This window comes from Falco naumanni, chromosome 4, assembly GCF_017639655.2.
Source record: "Falco naumanni isolate bFalNau1 chromosome 4, bFalNau1.pat, whole genome shotgun sequence".
NCBI lineage: Eukaryota > Metazoa > Chordata > Aves > Falconiformes > Falconidae > Falco > Falco naumanni.
Window position 1 is genome coordinate 71,425,765 of NC_054057.1, and position 17,927 is coordinate 71,443,691.

Below are 17,927 nucleotides of genomic sequence, written 5' to 3' on the forward strand. Positions count from 1 at the left end.
ACTACTTTGGTTTTCATTACAAAAAGTTAAAAATATCTCAGTGCTGGCAAACTTCTTCCTGCAGTACTTTAAATGCATGGTTTTGTTGGGTTTTTTCACCCCCAAATCTTAAAAACTTAATTCTTTGAAATAGCTGTGGGCAATAAAAATCCATACCATTGAGCTGAGCTTACCTTGCCTCTATGCATAGCCTTGGTTTACCATGAAACAAACCACTTGCCTTCTCTCCCTGCTGACTTAGTTTCCAAGAACAAAAAATATCAGTGTCTCTTACACTGTAAAATTTTGGTTTCAAAATAGTTTACAAGCATCATGCCTGCTTCTTTCAAGAGGTATGAGCAACAGCAGCAAACCCAGGGCCTACACGCAGTTAGATTCAACAAGAATGTTAGGTAGGCTTCAGATCACAAGGCTCCCCTCCCAATACCTGCGCTTGTCTACAGCTGGGTGAGGATTCTGGAGTAAGAGAGGGATGTAGCTGTAGGTCTGTGCCCGTTTTTGGCAACTCGTTATTTCATTATTAGGTATCCCATAGAATTCATAGCTCTGTGTTTTCCTGAGTGACAGTTATATTAACTTCCAATTTTCCTCAGCTGTGTCTAGAAATAAGCCATGCCTGGGTGCACTTCACTGCAGAGGAATAGGAAAGTGTTGTTGCAAAAACTCATGCCCTGCGTAGATCTCTTCAGTAATGTCAGACCTATAGAGAAAAGTCAGTGTTCACACCATGCAATGGTCTGGTCTGATGTCTCTGAAAACGCAAGTGTTGCCAGAAAAGTCTAAATACAGCTTTGATCATAATTTCACTCTTGTCCTCTGCTATTGTAGTGCACATACACCATACAAAAAAGGAAAACGGAAAGCATTACGTGTGTGCCCTTTGGCATTTGAAGTTAATACACACACACACAAACTTTCTTACCTTTGTTTCTGGCTATTGTAATCAACTTGTTTCTAGTTGCATCATTTGGAGTGTCAAACGAACAGAATGTTCCTCTTCCTCTCACTCTGCTGATGAGATGGGGATAACGAGCCTGCAAAGAGAGGCGAGCAGGTATGCATGGCAGCTGCTGCAGCAGAGGGCACCCGGCAGCAAGCGCAGCACTGCCAGGCTCTGCCACCTGCAGACCTGTCGCCTCCGGCCTGGTGGAGCGGAGCTGTGGCACAGGCTCGTTTCTCACATAAACTTGTGTCCCGCTCCCCTTCCTGACACAGCTCCGAACAGCCACGGGCTGCAGAGCCCACAGCAGGCAGGTGCTCTCCTCACAAAGCAGGAAACGAGAATCAATTTACGCCCCTTTTTGAGACTCCCGAAGCAAGTGTAGAGCACCTTGCATCTAATGTGCGCTTCAGAAAACCTGAGCATAAATAATCCGGAATGGGGCTAGAGGCCAGCTCGTTCTTAGGCTGTGCTAAGGTGCTTGCTAGTATTAGCTGCTTCACTTACTATCAGTTGCAGTCCTCATCTTGTATAAGAATAACCTTTTTTGGATGGTGCTAGTTGTACTCTGGCCCTCCAAAGTATGAAGATTGTAATTGTCTCTGTTCTGCCTGCTACAGCTTGAAGCTGTGGAGGGAGCAGAGACACTATTTGGTTTTGTCCTGCACAAGACCCCTTCTGGGAGGTGAGCAGCTGCGAGCGTACCCTTAAATGCCTGTGATTTTCCCTCTCACGTAGGGCTCCACAGTTAAAGCTGTGAGGAATTTCCATTAGTCAAGGGAGGGAGAGCTACAGTTTTCTTGTGTCGACAGCCCAACAGCATCATAACAAAATACAAAAGCACCTTCCTTTAAAAAGAACTTTCAGGACAAGGAAATGGTAGCTGCTTATGCTGCCAGAGCCTTCCAGCAAAACAACATAACTAGCTGCAGCTCACATCTTCAGATGTTTAGGGGGTCACTCTCTTGGGTTAAGCTGTACAAACCCAGCATTCTTAAGCCAGTAAGTTTATGTCAATTCCAAATGGGACAGCTACACAGGCTTGCACTGAAGTATCTAAACCAGGGGCCCTCAAACTACAGCCCGTGGGCTGGATATGACCCCCCACGGTCCTCAATCCGGCCCCCGGTATTTACAGACACCACCACCCCACCACCCCCCACTAGGGCTTGGGAGGGGAAACGAAGCAGCCGCAGATGACCTCCCGCCACTTCATCCGCGCGCTGGCCCCCTGTTTAAAAAGTTTGAGGACCCCTGGTATAAACTGGCAAGTTACGGTTATGGTCTGGTCCCCAGCTGGAGTTCCTCAGCCCAAGTGTTTAAATTGGATGAGGTCAGATCCTACCCGACCAGCAAACCCCTCCTTCCAGGTGCTTACCTGTAAATCCAGCAGCCCAGTCAGCAGAGCTTTCCCGGCGTGGGTTGCATTGTTTAGAAGGTCTTCTCTCTTGATAACCTTAATGACTTCAGCAAGCATGAGGTTCTTGGATGGATCTCCAAGCCAGGTGTTAAAAATTCGATAGGGCTTGGGAAAGGGTGGAAAGAGTTGTGGAACATGTCAACAGGCAAATCACTACCATAAAGAAAAGCAAGTCATCAAACTGGTAGCGCAAATATCTGCTGTATGAAAAATCTCATCTGGTGTATGAAAAAAATCTCACTCATCTCATAACCCCCCCTTTTTTTTTCAGAAACAAAGGGCAACTACTTTATGCTACAAATGTAGTGCAATCTGTCTTGCTGCTCTGCTATTTCACTGAAACATGGCTAGAGATGACACGGAGACAAGTATCATCCATACAGGTTTTACATTCAAGCTTTAGGTTCTCCCCCTTAATTATTTTTTTTCCCATTTATTACATCTAAATGTCATTAATGAGAAGAAATCTTGCTGACAAAATCCATAATGCTGACACACAAGCTCTGAGGATACCCAAGGTGCCCTGGAGAAAAAGACATTGGTTTGTGGTTGGATTTTGTACTGAGGGTTAGTTCATCAGGCTAAACCAGTTCTCTGTCCCTCCCATCAGCTTCACGACCCTTGTGGCTGACAGCAACTGGAATAAAAGTGAAGAAGCAACAACTTTTGTGCAAGCACAAAGCAAGTATCTGTGAAACAGCAGCTCCATCGAGCTGAGCCTGCGTTACTGAAGGCAGGCCTGTCTCTTCCATGGACATTATGGTTACCCATGAACGTGTCACCAACTAGCACAGAGTTCAAGTTTCATTGAAAATCTTACAGCGTTTGGCCTGAACTCCTCTTTGTGGAAAAATCCTCCTGTCATCATCTTCTTACTGAACGTTACCACATCAGCTGGGTCATCCAGGCCCCAGTGTTCATGTGCCCAGAATTTTCCTGTGCAGCCGCCTCCCGTCTGCACCTCATCCACCAAGAACGCACAGCCATGCTGCGGGGATAGATGTGAAGAGCAGGGAATGTGAGTCCTCACTTCCGAATCAAAAATACCTCCCGTAGCGAACAGATAAATACAAGCCTGTTACATGCAAGATCCCTGTTCCCTCACCCTCCACCGCTCCAAATCTCCCCTCCTCAAGCCCCGTACCAACACCACTCACTGTGCCTGAGATTTCACAATTACAAATTCAGCTGTTTTTTCAGAAAGACACTAGAAACTTATTTTCTACCTAAATTCACAAAGCACATGTTTTTATATAGTCTTAAACATTTCTAGAGGATACCTGAAAACATCTGGGAGGAGTCTGGGTGACATTTTGTGTGGCACAAAGGCAATACCAATACCCTTCTGTCTAGGGGCCTAAAATGATCCTGGAAGAGCTGCCTTTTCAGACCAACCTGCTGGAAGAGCTACTCACTTTATGTGGCAATGTGGGTTTTTGTAATGTGAAGGAGTATTTTGTTGAAACTTTGGGACAGGGAGATCAGGCCATATCATGATGTTGTAATTAAAAACAATTGGTAAATACTTTTGCAGCATCTCATGTTAGCCAGGGCAAACCTTTTCATTTCACTGTATTTACTCTTATCACCCTGGCACGAGCAGCTGTTAACAATAGGAGAAGCTGCTGCTTCTCATGGCAGAACAGAATTTTCCAAATGTCACCCATGCTCTTCTTTGTCAGCACACAAATGTTTTGAGGGTTAAAAAAGCTCAGAGTAGGTATTATTGAGGGGAGTGCTTCTAAACAGGTAACTTCACACTCCCAAGTATCAAGACATCTGTTCTTTTCATTCTTTTATTGGAACATCAGCGCTATGGCTGGACTCAATTTGTATTTCAGCTTTTTTTTGCAACTAAAACCAAGCATGTCAACAAAAAATGACCCTTTTCCAAACCTGCCTCTTCTGAAATTGTTTGGACCCCCTCAACAAATTTAAATCATCATTTAAAGAACACTACTGCGAAATCCATAGTTAACGAATTAGAGTAATTTCTCTCTCAGACAGTAGAAGAAAATTTACCAGACTGAGGAAACCACTAGGTGTGCATCGAACGGAAGAGAAAACTGCGCGGACGAGGGCTGCTTGTATCTGAACACAAGTATGTAACTACCCCAGCTGCTAGTGAGGAGGCCTGGGAAGCTCCCAGAGTGCCTGGCAGGGCGGCTGGCCCCTGCAGACAGGAAGAAGTATTTGCATGTTTAGCTACCACTGAGCAAACACTGAAATATTTTACTACCTTTCTGGCAATATCTCGTAGCTTTCTGAAGAAGTCATCTGAAGCGTGGTTGTCCCCTCCCTCTGACTGGATGGGTTCTACAATGATTCCAGCCACAATCTTCTTCTTTTTCCTGTACTTTACAATCAGGTCTTCCACCTGGAAATCACACATTTATGGTACATTCTCCTTTCAGACCATTCACAAATTTACTCCCAGGAAGATTAAATCTCAGCAAACAGAACTTCAGCTTTTCGTAGACATTTCTGGCTAAAAGGTGTCAGGAAGCACAAGGAATTAACAAGCAGTTCCTCCAGCATTTAACACTGCCCTCTTCTTCCTGAAAAATGCCTCAGTTTAAGTTGTATCCTAACCACATTGTAACTAGTTGCACATTTATCTACAATGGTATGAAAGCTCTAGCACATTTCAGCTGAAAGTCTGGTGGAAACCGCTGTAGCTTGCTATGCCAGGCAGCTACCACAAAAAAGCTGAAAAACTCGAAATCCTGTTACAGGATCTCTGCAGAGGGTTATACACCCGCGCTCTCCCTTGGCAGCCAAGTTCACTGTGATACAATGAACTTGCCCTGCATGTGAAATTGCACTGTGGCACGATCCATGTAGAGCCCTAGTTCGCAGTGAGCTGGCTGTTCTTCTGAAAGGCAGGGACAAACCTCGGACCGTAAACAACCGTGAATGCTGTTTTAATCACATGTTGTTCCAATCCCTGAAAACATTCTTTTAGTGAAAAGCAGCTAATCCTACTGACTCTATTCATTATTTCAAAACAAAACCAAGAGAAAGCTGCCAGTGAATTTTTTACCTCCTCTAAACAGCGGGCTTCTTCCTGTTGATTCTCTTTCACAAAGTCTTCCAGAGGATATTTCAGCCTTGGAAATGGAGCAATAGGCCAGTCCAGCGATGGAATGTCCAACTTATGAATGGCTTTAGAGTGAGTTGTAGCTAAGCAACCTAAACCCAGAAAAGCAACAATTGAAATAATACCTGTCTAGGAAAAATACAGGAAAAAAGCTACCAAGAGGTAAACAACTGCCCAACACCAGGACTGTAGAATTCTCTTAATTGCTCTATGTTTTCACTTTATTTTCTGAAATACTGGGTAACTGGATTTAGTCAAGCTTAAGTGAATTGCTCTAGCGTTCAAGCATCAGTTTCCACATGCGCTGTTTCAGAAGAACAGGAGAACCTCTTGTTCCCCTGAACAGGTTGCTCAGACGAGATGCGTTTCACCTGCCCAAAGACAACTGCTCACAAAGCTCAGAATTACAGCGCTCTGGGGTAACATGTTTAGAACAGGGATTGAGCTGATACAAAATGGTAAAAATTAGTGACATACTGTTTGTCTGTTGTGGTGCTTCTGCCCCCAGAGTTAAATTTTTAGCAGTATAGACAGGAAACCTTGGATTCAGAATGAAAATGAGAGACCTTCTGAAAACCTGTTTTTTTAAAAAAAGTAAAATTTATTCCCACTTTCATTCAAATATTTTGTTTCAGTACTGGGGGGAGCTTCCAAGGCAAACTAATAAACCTACAGTTTCTCTACTGGAACGATCTAAGGAGAAAAACGACTTCTCAGGAACTACAGCGAGGTGACAGCTTACTGCGCAGCCGAGAGGAGGCAAGGGCAGGGGCGGTGTGGCCAGCAGTGCTTCTTACCCAGGGTCCTTCCGTGGAAGCCGCCCATGAAGGAGAGCATGGCGTAGTCGGGGCAGCCGGGGGGCTGCAAGCAGAGCAGACAGGCCGGCGGTCAGCGGGCGGTGCCGGGGCAGGTGGCCCTGCCGCCCGCGCAGCTGCCTGGTGCAACCCAGACACAAGCCCATGGCCAGAGCACAGCAGGATAGCTGGAGCCAAGCTGCCAGCTTGCCAATCAGCTTCCTCTCCAATCATCAGGCACCACAAATTGTTACATTTACCCATTTAAACAAATGCATTTGTCATCCCCTACCTGACCTCTTAAAATTCATCGTTAATATTAACGAATACTTGGCAATTTATACCGTATCATAATATCACTTCACATACAGCTCACACAAAGGCTGAACGTTCAGCGCAATCAGCCTGGTTTGAACGAACTTCAAGCACGTGTGTACAGGGTGGCTGTGCCCAGCTGTGGCACCGGGTGCTCTGCGAGGAGAACTGGGGCGGCCCTGTGCTGGACACCCCATGCATTCCTGATGACTCGCTGTACCAAGAATGAGAAGGAACCATGACAAAGGACATGCAAACTGTACACTATCTGGAATTTAATAAACGGATCCACTGGGCCTAGTCCCCCAACTCCTCTAAAAATACAAATTCTCTTTATACCTCTCTCGTATCCTGCGAGTGAGAGGATTGTCACCACTTAACACACTCCATTTACACCTTTAGTCTTGTACCCCACACTCAGCTACAGGGTCAAGGCTTCGATATTTGTAACTGGATTCTGGAGATCCCCTCTAAAACAAGGGCTGGAGCTGCCCTCTCAAATCCATCCCCTCCCCCAACTGTAAAGAGAACTCAGACGATTAGCTCAAAGAGGAATCCTAACGTCTAGATAGCTAAACTTGGACAAAGGCGATCATTAGTTTTACAAGTCTTTAGGCATCTTAGAAAATTCCTGTTCCTTTGGGTCATGATGTGCCATCCTCTTATCTGTGTTGGCACAGCCATCTGTCTGACCATGCCATAAGCAACATCACAGGACTTAAAAAATAATTCTGAAGACAAAAAAAGCAAAAAACCCTTTAAGAACCCTTCTCCTTTTTAAAGCCAAATGAGTTCCCCAATCCCATGGGAATGAAATTAATTGCTTATCACTACAGAAGTGCCAAAGATCAGGCTGAAACCAGCAGGTCATTCATTTCTAACATGATTATCTCAAAGAAGAGATTAAATACTCTTTTCTGCTATTGTTGCATGATAAGATTTGTGACTGGCAAGAACAAGACCACCTTGCTTGAAGGTGAATAGGACTTCAGAGTTTTATCAGCAGCATCTCAATTTCCTCATCCTGCCTGTGGTTAGTCAGTCAAATTTTAATCAACCCCTTGATCAGTTTTAAGCTATCAAAATCACAACTTTGGGGTGGGGGGTGGGTGGGAAGAAAGTCTGTTATTTGTAAACTTGTCCATATATTAATGATCTGATCTCCATGGAACCATCCGTCACCTGGGCCCCTCTCTAGCAAATTATATGTAATGGAAAAAGGGAGATCTTCCCAAGATTCACAACTGGGAAGGATGCAAAAGAATACAAGCAGCAGGTCTTGATATTTGTTGAAAGCGGTTTGTAATTCACAATTTCCTAAATTTAAAAAACTGAGATTCCACTTCAGAGACAGTAATGCCAATTTTTCCTCCCAATCTTCCCTTATAAATCCAAGCCAGTGGCGCATCTGTAGGTGTGGTAAAGAACAAATGTTACCTGGTTAATCATGCAAGATTCCAGTTCCTCTTTTGTGACATTAGTATGGCCCCTCTCCTTGTTCTGGAAAAAAAAAAAATAAAAAAAATAAACAACCACCCAACAGATAGTTTTCCTGTAGTTGTAACTAAGGCATTTATGGCTGCACCACAAATGAGTAACGCTGGTATTTCAAATTTTAAATTAGAATCAAAGATGAGACTGACTGTGACTCTTACATACTGACTGCAATCTGCATTTTCTTTTATTTCCTTTTCTTTATAATTTCTAAAGTTGTGAAAAGTAAGTGAAAGCTTAGAAGAACACTTTTTAATAAAGATTTCATACTAGGTTGAATATAAATAACATCATGACCAAGGCAACCTCCAAGGCTTACTTTGTTTTACAGTAACAGTTCTGATTATGAATAAGTTCTCATATCTACATCTAAACCTACAAAAAAAAATCTTGGTATTGTACTCACTCTGTACCACATAAATATTGCTTTAAAGGCATTTTCATTGGAGCAGGATCCGCAAGACATGGTGATCACCTGTGGCAGGCCCTTAGGAGCCACCTGTCAATGAAGAGAGAAAATGACTCCACAGTATTAAGCACAAGTATAGTGCAAAGCGATGGTAATACTGATCAGTCCTTAAGGTCCTGAGCTGCGGTACAATGGGGGACCAGCCATGCCTATGATGAAGAAAGGCAGTTTCAGCTGCAGCTGAGAGGGCTTGACTCAGCTTCCGTCCCAAGGACCTTCAAATTTAAATCAAGACAGAAACCACTTATTTCACTGTCTCTTATGGAAGCACAGGGAACAGAAATTAGTGAAAACATTTTTTCTCATCAGTTCTTGAATCCAGAATGAAAGTATCTGTGCAGAGCAGATATGTCACCCCCACATTCAGCTGGCAAGTCAGGGAAAAAGGTTTGATCTCATTACATGTAGCGGGAAGGCAGGTGGGCTAACAGCTAATCTGTAATGTTCCCTAGTAAAATCCATAGCATCCCTTGACATGCCTGTGTCCCTAAACACAAAACTTAGTAACTCATCACTGCTATCTCAAACTTACTGATAGCAAAGATTCCTTCAGTCTTTCTGCAAAGTTCTCTGGAGGTAAAATCCCTAGAGCAGGTCTGTTGATAAAAGTGCTCTAAAAAGATCAAGGAAGAGAAATTGTTAGGTTTTATGACAATGTGAAAAATATCATGTTGATATCAAGGCAGCCAGAAATTTGTAGTCACAGCACAAGGAGTTTTAAAACCAGGTAATAATATTCATGTCTTGGAATACTTTTGTCTAATCCTTAATACTTTTTTCTTGCAGGACACCTTAGAAAAGGTGCATGCTAACTGATACTGACATTTCCTCTTCAGTATTGCCATTTTAGTTGCTCAATCTTAACTTCCCTTATGCACAGGAAATACACTTTAAAATCTTAATTACTTGCCTTCAGTTTGAATAGCTAAATCTAAATTCAGTTAGGATAGCAGCATTTTCTTCCTTACCAAGCTCCAAGACAGACCATTTCAGAATGCTGTGGTTCTAAACATCCTCCATGTACTATTACAACGGGATTTGAAAGAACAAGGCAAAGATAAACTTAAAGGATAGGGGCTACATCTGAGAAAGATAACATGCATGCAAGGTTCAGCAACGTATCACTATAATAAAATACATTCCTGACAAAGAACATGTGCACACAGGCATGCTGTCTCCCTCCTAGGCTCCTCTGGCATGTACAGCAACGGGCACTATAGTGAGAAGCTACTCTGTAGGTTATTACTTCACTGCTGAGCAACACGTGCTTATTCAAGCTCAAGAACATTGGCTATGATATATCCAGACACACCGGTGACACTCCTTTCCAGCGGTACTGTTTTCATGAAGGCTGTCGATTTGCCAGTAAGGATTTCCCATTCTAGAGCCCGCAGTCTGCACAGCACCCTTCCCAGCGCACAGCCTGAATTACAGGTACATCCTCTATCGTGCATTACAACAGCAGATTCCTGGCTTCCCAGTTTTCTCCTTACCATTTCCTGATTGACGTCTGACACGGACCAGGAGCCATTGAAGTAGTATTCATGGATGCAATGCAATCTCTCCTAACAGTGGAATCCCATAGCCGACCAGGAAACTACCTGGTTGAACTCATGTCTGCTTCCCAGATTTTTTTTCTCCAACCATTCCCTTTCTCCGTCTGCCAACAGAACTGAATCTGTGTCGCTGCAAGGGCCTTGGTAATCACAGAAGCAATGACAGGAATACAGCTTTCCCATACCTACGTGGAGGTTACTGAGAAGATGGAGCCAGGCTCCAGGGTCTTCAGTGGGAAGATGAGAAGCGACGAGAAGTCAAACACAAGAGGCACTGACTTGGGTATAAGGAAGAGCTGCTTCACCAGGAGAACAGTGAAGCAGTGGAACAGGTGGCCCAAAGAGGCTGTGCAGTCTCCCTCCTTGGGGGTTTTCAAGACCCCAGATAAAGCCCTGAGCAACCTGCTCTGATCTCCCAGCTGACCCTCCTTCAGCAGGAGGTTGGGCAAGAGACCACCTGAGGTCCCTTCCAATGTCAGTTGTCCCATTGGTCCTATGAACCGGCCACATCAGGAGTCACACCTTTGAGAAAGGTAATTTTGGTGGCAGTGAGCAGCAGCTGGTGGGAAAGCTGAGCCTGCTGCCCACGCAGGTTTTTCTGAAGAGCAGCTCTGGAAAATCCCTGCAGTCCTCCCAGTCCACTCATGGACATGACTGTCATGTTTATGCAATTAATTTAAATTAAGCGTCACAGATTAAAATTGATTCATCATTGCTTTTAGTCTTTGTAGGTAATCTTACTTGATTCACAGTGTGCTACTTTTTATTTTAAATTAAGTTTGCTCAGAAAAGGACAAGCTCAATAAATTTCCCAACTGCAAAGCAGCATTATTTGCCCTTTTGGTTGGTTGGTTGGTTGTTTTCCTTGTTGTAATAAGTCATCACTGAAATTAAACGCTGAGCTTTGATGACCTAAGTCTTTATGGGTCTCCAGAGGGGACAGACTGCCTGCCCCAAAACATTTGTATTTTCAGTGTATCTCAAGCTTGCACATTTCTCAGCATCCTTCAATCTTTCTCCTCAATACAAGTACTCATTTATTCAGGTGTCTGGACCACAGCAAGAGGTGTGAGCGGTCACACCATACCCGTAAGAATACTTCATCAGAATTCTTAGGGAAAACCAAACATCACACAAGATACAGCAGAGTATGAGCTAAGACTCTCTAACTTCTTCAAATGGATTCGAAAACATTGTTTCAACAGATTGAAGCTTAAAAACCCCAAATCCTAAGCCAGGATGTTACTCACAGACTAACACAAAATTTTTGTTCAATATGTATGAGAAATCTTACCTGACCTTTTATCTCAGTTTTGAAGTACATTTTCACATAAAGTTAAGAGATACGAGACCATACATTTGTTGTGAATTTGATTATGGGCTGTCACAGTCAATTGACAACATTTGCCATTAGGGAGAAAAGTGCATATTTCTTTCTTTGTTAATGAGATACTCAGTACTGAGAAAAAACAGCACATCGACACCAGGCTGCTGTGGTCTGAAACGAACAGATGCATATTCTGTTCTTTATAGCTGACTGTAAAGAGGGTACACGGAACATTACAAACACACCGAACAAAAAATCCCTACAAGAAAACACCGATCCCATCATAAACATTAAACAAGGGCCCCTCCTCAGTGTATTACTCAAAAAACGTACCTTCACAATAAAGCTGGCACTTTACCTGCAGTCAGACCCCAGCAGACACTCCTGTCTGCAGGAGCGCTGGGCTCGGCACTGCCAGAGTGACCCCCTGCCCATGCTGAGCGCCCCGCAAGCCTGCCCGGCAGCCGAGGCGCGGGCAGCACGGATCGGGAGGTTTCGTGCCACCCTCTCCACCGAGATAGCGCAGATTGCAGAAACTGGCACAGGGTACAGACCAGTAACGTCTCCCATGGTCACATGTGGGAGAGAGGGGTCCTGCTGGCACCGCTGACTGTGGAGGCAGCTCCTGTTACTGCTGGCTTCTAGCTGACAGCCTCTTAACTTCTCTTTTCCCATGGACAAATTAGCAACTGTCACCAGACAACAGGATTTTTAGTTTGGAGGTTTTGTTTGGTGGTGGTGGTGGTTTTGGGGTTTTTTGGGGTTTTTTGTTTGTTTAACATCTGACTTTGCCTACTGCTGCATTATAATGAAGGTATTGTAAAAATTATTTCTGAGGAGATGACAAGTTACTGTAAGTATTAGAAATATTAGTGCTTCTGTAATATCCAGACCTGCCTTTGATAACTCCAGCATTTCTAGCCCTGGTGTTTTACTTATTTTTAAAAAAACCTTGAAGTATTTTAGTTCTGGGGAAGGCAGGATTTCTCATTCTGAAGAAATGAGCACTCCATGAAGCAAATCAGCTCAGGGAACTCAAACGTCTGCACTTTGACATGCTGGCTTAGGATTTACGTGCTGCTGAGTGAGCCAGCAGGCTCTTTTGAGAAGGGGAATGCAGGTATGAGAGGCAACTGGCCCACAGCCTTGCAGGCAGTGTAGCCACCTGTTACTGGTTTGCAGAAACAGTGGCCCAAGTCATGAAAGACAGTACAACCAACAAATGCCTGGTGATGTGCAGTCAAAAGCCAGCGAGCTCAGTTTATCCATGTGCTATATGCGTAAGTTATTGTGCCAAAAAGAGTTACAAATTTTAAAAAATGCACAAAATCCAAAACTTCTGTCCAAGCAGTGAAAAAAGGAAGCTTGAAATAGAATGCAGCTTTCAACAACAACTGTAATTTAATCCAGGTTATTTCCAATCACTATCAGTATACTGTTAGGGGAAATAGGCAGACACTTTATTTAAGAAGCAGCTACTCTGTTCTGAAATAATCCTGTTGCTCTAACGATTTTAGTATTTCAAGGACATGTCAGGGGTTTAGTCAACTCAGTACTTAGGAGATGAGAATGAGCCACTACCCCCTCCTCCCGCCCACCCCCCCAAAGAAAACAAAACCCAAACCCAAATCACCCACAGCATTCCAGATTTAGGGCACTATTTTCATACTCAAAGTATATACTCCTTCTCAAGGACTTGTGCTTGCTTTCAAGCTCAAAAATCTTCATGCAAGAATACTGCTAAAAGGGTTAATTAGAAACACTATGCTTGAACTGTGATTTAAAACTGGCTGCAGACACATCAAGTACTTGCATCACCCAAATGTTTACTTCTTGTGAAGTGTCACAGAGGTTTTGACGTCTATTCTTAAACACTATGAAGCTCTTCTCATCTAGTGAGAAATAAAGCAAGCAAGATCTTATCATATTTTAAATTGATTCATTAAGCATTCATTATCAGGAAGACCGACACAAGGAGGGAGAGGACTCCTTCAAGTACCTAGTGTTTTAATTCACTTACCAAGTTCTGTGGCTGCTGTAGAAGCTTTATCAGAGAGGGATGGCTGTAACCTAATTAAAAAGAACAAAGAAAGAAAACAGTTATTTCTGTCTGGTTTCAATAAACTAATGTGAAGTGTAACCTAGCGAATAACCTTAAGTTAATGCTTGACTGTTTCTATGTAACTTGTGTATGTAACTACTGATAATAGAATTTATTTCAAAAGGAGGACAAACCTCTCTTCTTTTACAGAATACATTATCTGGAACTTTGGTACAAATTTTATGCCAGGCAATAGCAAAACATCTTTTCATACTGAAAGCTAAAAATTGAACACAAATTATTAATTTTTTATTTTATTATATTTTTTATATATTTTATTATATATTATTAAATGAACATGACACAGATCTTTTGCCTGGTAGGGCCTGATTGCAGCATCACAGTTTCTTCCAAGTATTGTGGGACCAACATTATTAAATGCTTGCTCACTCTCCTTTCTAGGTTTCCCACACGTATTTGGTTTCTCTACAACATGTGAACCTCTCCTCTTCCTCAATTAAGAACAGAGATCACTTTCTGCCAATGCAGCCCACAAGCCATTGTTTCTCTTCGTCACCATTTAGCTGTGGTAAGGAAGCGCCTCCAGTTTCTCCCCCTTGAAGCAGGCTGTTTGCCAGTCCCGCTCCCCATAACCTGCTCTGCTCGACCCGGTGGCTCTCACTAGCACTGACCACCCGACGTGCTTCTGTCGCTCTGCTCCACGGCGGGAAGCTCCCATGCAGCTGTGTCCATCCACAGTAGCTGGTGCTCCATTTCTAGTCTCATAGCTGTTCTTACCCCACGTGAATATCAGACTGAGTATTCCCAGCACAATAACAGAGCTTTTTCCCCCCTCACTGTGCTTTTTAACTGACTGGATTTTTCTCGATTGGAGAATACCTTAGAAACATATATTCCTCCCTTTATGCTTTTCTTCCATGCAGTTCCCCAGTCTTTGGCAGCTGACCATAAGAAACAGACAAGCAAAAATCCACATATTTACCAAGTTTCCAAAGAAAGCTCATTTAGCAATTGTAATTTCAGTGCATTATAAGGTACTAACGACATACCAGCAAGGGCTCTTTGTCCCTCAGCAGACACAGCCGGGTGGTGCTGGGTAACTAACTAGCACAGCAGTGTTTTTCTCGGAGACAGTTTTTCATTGCTGATGCGTGCAATGAGCACACGTTATGGCAGACCCAGCAGGGATAAGCCCTGGCACTCCAGCAGAATTTTGCCAATGGCCTGACAGTGCTCCTTGACGTCTGCCGCAGTTGGATGGCATTCATCGCCCCTACCCTCTACAATGCTATCCGAACACTCTGCGCAAGGTGCTGCCAAACTTGGTTTTGAGATGTGCATGTACTGGCCTCCACATCACCTAGGCTTTCACACACATACACACTCACACTTATTTGTACGCATGAAGACTCACATTCCACCCCCGCACGCTGCAGACATCCATGCACGATCACTAACAATCCTACCAGAAGGAAGAGGCTGCCTACACTGACAGCCATACGCTGAAAACTCACGGGCTAATGAGCATCCAAGTCTCTAACCTGCCGCATCCCATCAGTTATTCCAAGACACCTGTCTGGAAATCTCTCCTCCTAAGTCACAGATTTACATACCTCAGCTGTGCACCACCGTAAAACACACGTGTTTGACAAAGCGCTGTCTTGTATTAAAGGAGATTCTGCACTTCTCACTTTCTCTCATGACCAGCTTTTTGTTTTTCTTCTCATTTTCCTTACTTGGACAAATTTTTATTTGGAAAAAGATGCAACAATTTGTCCTTTTTACCCAGAAACATCAAGATACTAAGGATTTTAACGTTTAACACAATAAAGGTGCTTAATTTATACCCATTGATGTTCTAACCTGCTTGCTTACAGGTAAACCAACATATCTTACTAAAAAAAACCAACAATTTTTTAAAAATCTTTGAAGAAGCCAAGAAAATTTCATTTTAAGCCTGATTTCTAATGTATGAAATGCCAAAGCGAGAGATAAACATCATCTTTTATATTCCCTTGTAGGAACAGTTGGAAACCTCATCTTCCCTACTGCTCAAGAAGTCAGACCACTAATTTTATTCCAAAAGCTTATCGTGCCTCTGAACTCCTCATTCTAGTTGAATGACAATAGCCCTGATTATACTGTCTTAGCAACGGAGCATTAGGCTACTGCATTAACAAATCAATTGTAAATTCCATTTTGAATATTTCAGTTCAAAACAAGGAAATATTCAGCTTGTTTTAACTGTGTGTCATGCTGCAAAGAATCTGTTAAAATTATTATGCAGATAACACACGTGGCTATTTGGGACACTGACAACTAAATCTGCATTGCATCTGTCAGGGGAGGAATTGTTGTTAGGCTAGAGGGAACGACACAGTTGAAAGCTGTGTCACTGAGAGCTGTAGCTGTGGCTGCTGCTGAGAGCACCTTTAAGAGTATATCTAGCGTTTCAGAAATCTCCAAACTAAACCTCACAAAAGTTTGTTATAAACAGCTACCATTGCTTAGGAAACTTAACAATTAACTCCGGTATTGCCTGTAAAAAGATGCAACTCCATTGCCAGCGTTAAGGTGCATGAAGAATGCAGAGATCTTTGCAACTCCTCTTACATAACATATATTCAAGGCTTCTATTGCCCGTAACTTACCCTTTCCCACCCACACAAGATGTCTCTCCCATTTTCTTCAGGCTGAGTGGCCCAGCCTTCCTCCTAACGCTCCCTATTCCTCTGGCGCATCCTCAGACAGGCCCCAGTAAAAGCAGAACGAATCCTTAAAGCCCGACTGTGTCTGAAAGAGTAGGTCTGCGTGTAGAAAGATGCTGAACTGGTACATGGGTTCACAGTCGTAAAACTAACACCAGAATAACTAAGTGGTTACGTATCTGTTATACAGTGTGGTAAACAAAGTAAAAAAGCTCTAGGCTGAGATGGAAAACAGGCAGTAACTTGTTTCATTGCCATGACCAGTGCAAGGGTTTGTAGCTTTACGAATCCACTCTCAAACACATTCCTTTAAGAAGTGTCAGAGCTGGCTCTTAAGAGAAGGGCACCTGTTTCATCACTCTTGCTCTGTGCCGAGATCAATGTGACAGGAAAGTACATGTCCTCCAGGCTCATGAACGTGCCTGTCTGCAAAACGAAAAAACCTGGACGCTGCTAAAATAATGAGATGGAGAAAGCCCAAAGAATACACTTGAACCAAGCAGCAAGCTGTTGTCAATAACACCAAACTACTTCTCTGCATCTGCCCAAATAAAAACAGACCTTCCCAGCACTGAAAAACAGATTGTTGCATTTGCTATTCCAGGATGTTTGCTAGTAAACACATCAATAGAATCCCCTCTTGCGTTTGCCTCCATGGGGTTTCTAACTCTATTAGACTGAATCGATACAGGTTGAAAGGAGTATGTTGTGCTACCACTTCCCAAAAACCATGTGGTAAAAGACTGGTTTAATTTTTGTTTTTCAGCAAGAAACAGTCCAGAACATCTTTGCCTAGAGGGTTTTTTTATACTTTATAATTCTTATCTCTCTGCACAGGCATTTACTGCCTCTCAACCTCTGCTGATAAATATATTCTAGTGTAGCAGATCATTATTAAATCTTGGGGAGTCCTGACAGATTCATAAAAGGTTTTATTGGATTTACTTGTAGAGAGATAAGCACAGATGACTAGCAAGCACCTTGTGATCTTGTTTTGGTGTCCCAGTCCACAACCTAACTCTGTCACCAAAAGGGACGTTATTAGCAACCTCAGATAGTCAGTCTTGCCATTCAGCAGAACTTAACGAAAATAAATTAATGCTGTATGTTCAATTATATTTAGGTCAGCCTGTAAGTATTAAATTTCCATTTACTATTGTTGCTACATATCATAGAGCCATTATCGAGAAGGTGTATGAAGCACTGTACTATAGTTCCTTTGCGACTGAGGAACATGTCCTCTAGGACAAAAAAAATCCAGCTTATCCTCAAGAAGGCATTGCTGTACATGAAGGAGGCTTAGCTAAGGATTAATTAGAGGTAGTGGAGTCCTGTATCTATGTCGCCAGTTTCAATCAACCAGAAAAAGTAAACTGCAGAAGCCCCTACCCCTTTCTGCCCATTAAGAAAATATTTTCCCCCTAATACTTAAATATTTTATACATAAAGCTCTATTAAGAGGGGTGTGCTTGCACCATCAAGCACTAGAAGGTCAGAAAGCCTCAGTGCACTGTCTTAAAACCTTAATTTCAATCTTCTGGAGTATGCACTGACTACCCTTTGACTACACGACCATGCACTAGTTCCACCAAATGAGCATTTCTTGTGTGAAGAATGGGAGGTCTTGAACACTAAATGCACCTCCTTTCCCAGAAACCGAAAATTCAATCCCATTTAAGTTCGACGAGCACTGGCATACAAGCATTGCACTCCTTTGTCTTACCCCTGAGGTGCTACATGAC

At 43.0% G+C, this 17,927-nt stretch overlaps 1 protein-coding gene across 2 annotated transcripts in view; it reads right to left on the bottom strand.

Moving 5' to 3' along the window:
- The window catches only part of ABAT (4-aminobutyrate aminotransferase), a 57,453-nt gene that overhangs the window by 2,561 nt on the left and 36,965 nt on the right, over window positions 1-17,927 (bottom strand). For both annotated transcript variants that reach the window (XM_040591869.1, XM_040591868.1), the window contains exons 6-15: window positions 13,436-13,485; window positions 9,065-9,145; window positions 8,470-8,562; window positions 8,007-8,069; window positions 6,258-6,321; window positions 5,404-5,552; window positions 4,600-4,737; window positions 3,181-3,348; window positions 2,319-2,465; window positions 923-1,034 (exon numbers count right to left, since the gene is read on the bottom strand). In XM_040591869.1, the coding sequence (XP_040447803.1) occupies window positions 923-1,034; window positions 2,319-2,465; window positions 3,181-3,348; window positions 4,600-4,737; window positions 5,404-5,552; window positions 6,258-6,321; window positions 8,007-8,069; window positions 8,470-8,562; window positions 9,065-9,145; window positions 13,436-13,485 (1,065 nt within the window). The remainder of the gene's footprint in view (window positions 1-922; window positions 1,035-2,318; window positions 2,466-3,180; window positions 3,349-4,599; window positions 4,738-5,403; window positions 5,553-6,257; window positions 6,322-8,006; window positions 8,070-8,469; window positions 8,563-9,064; window positions 9,146-13,435; window positions 13,486-17,927) is intronic.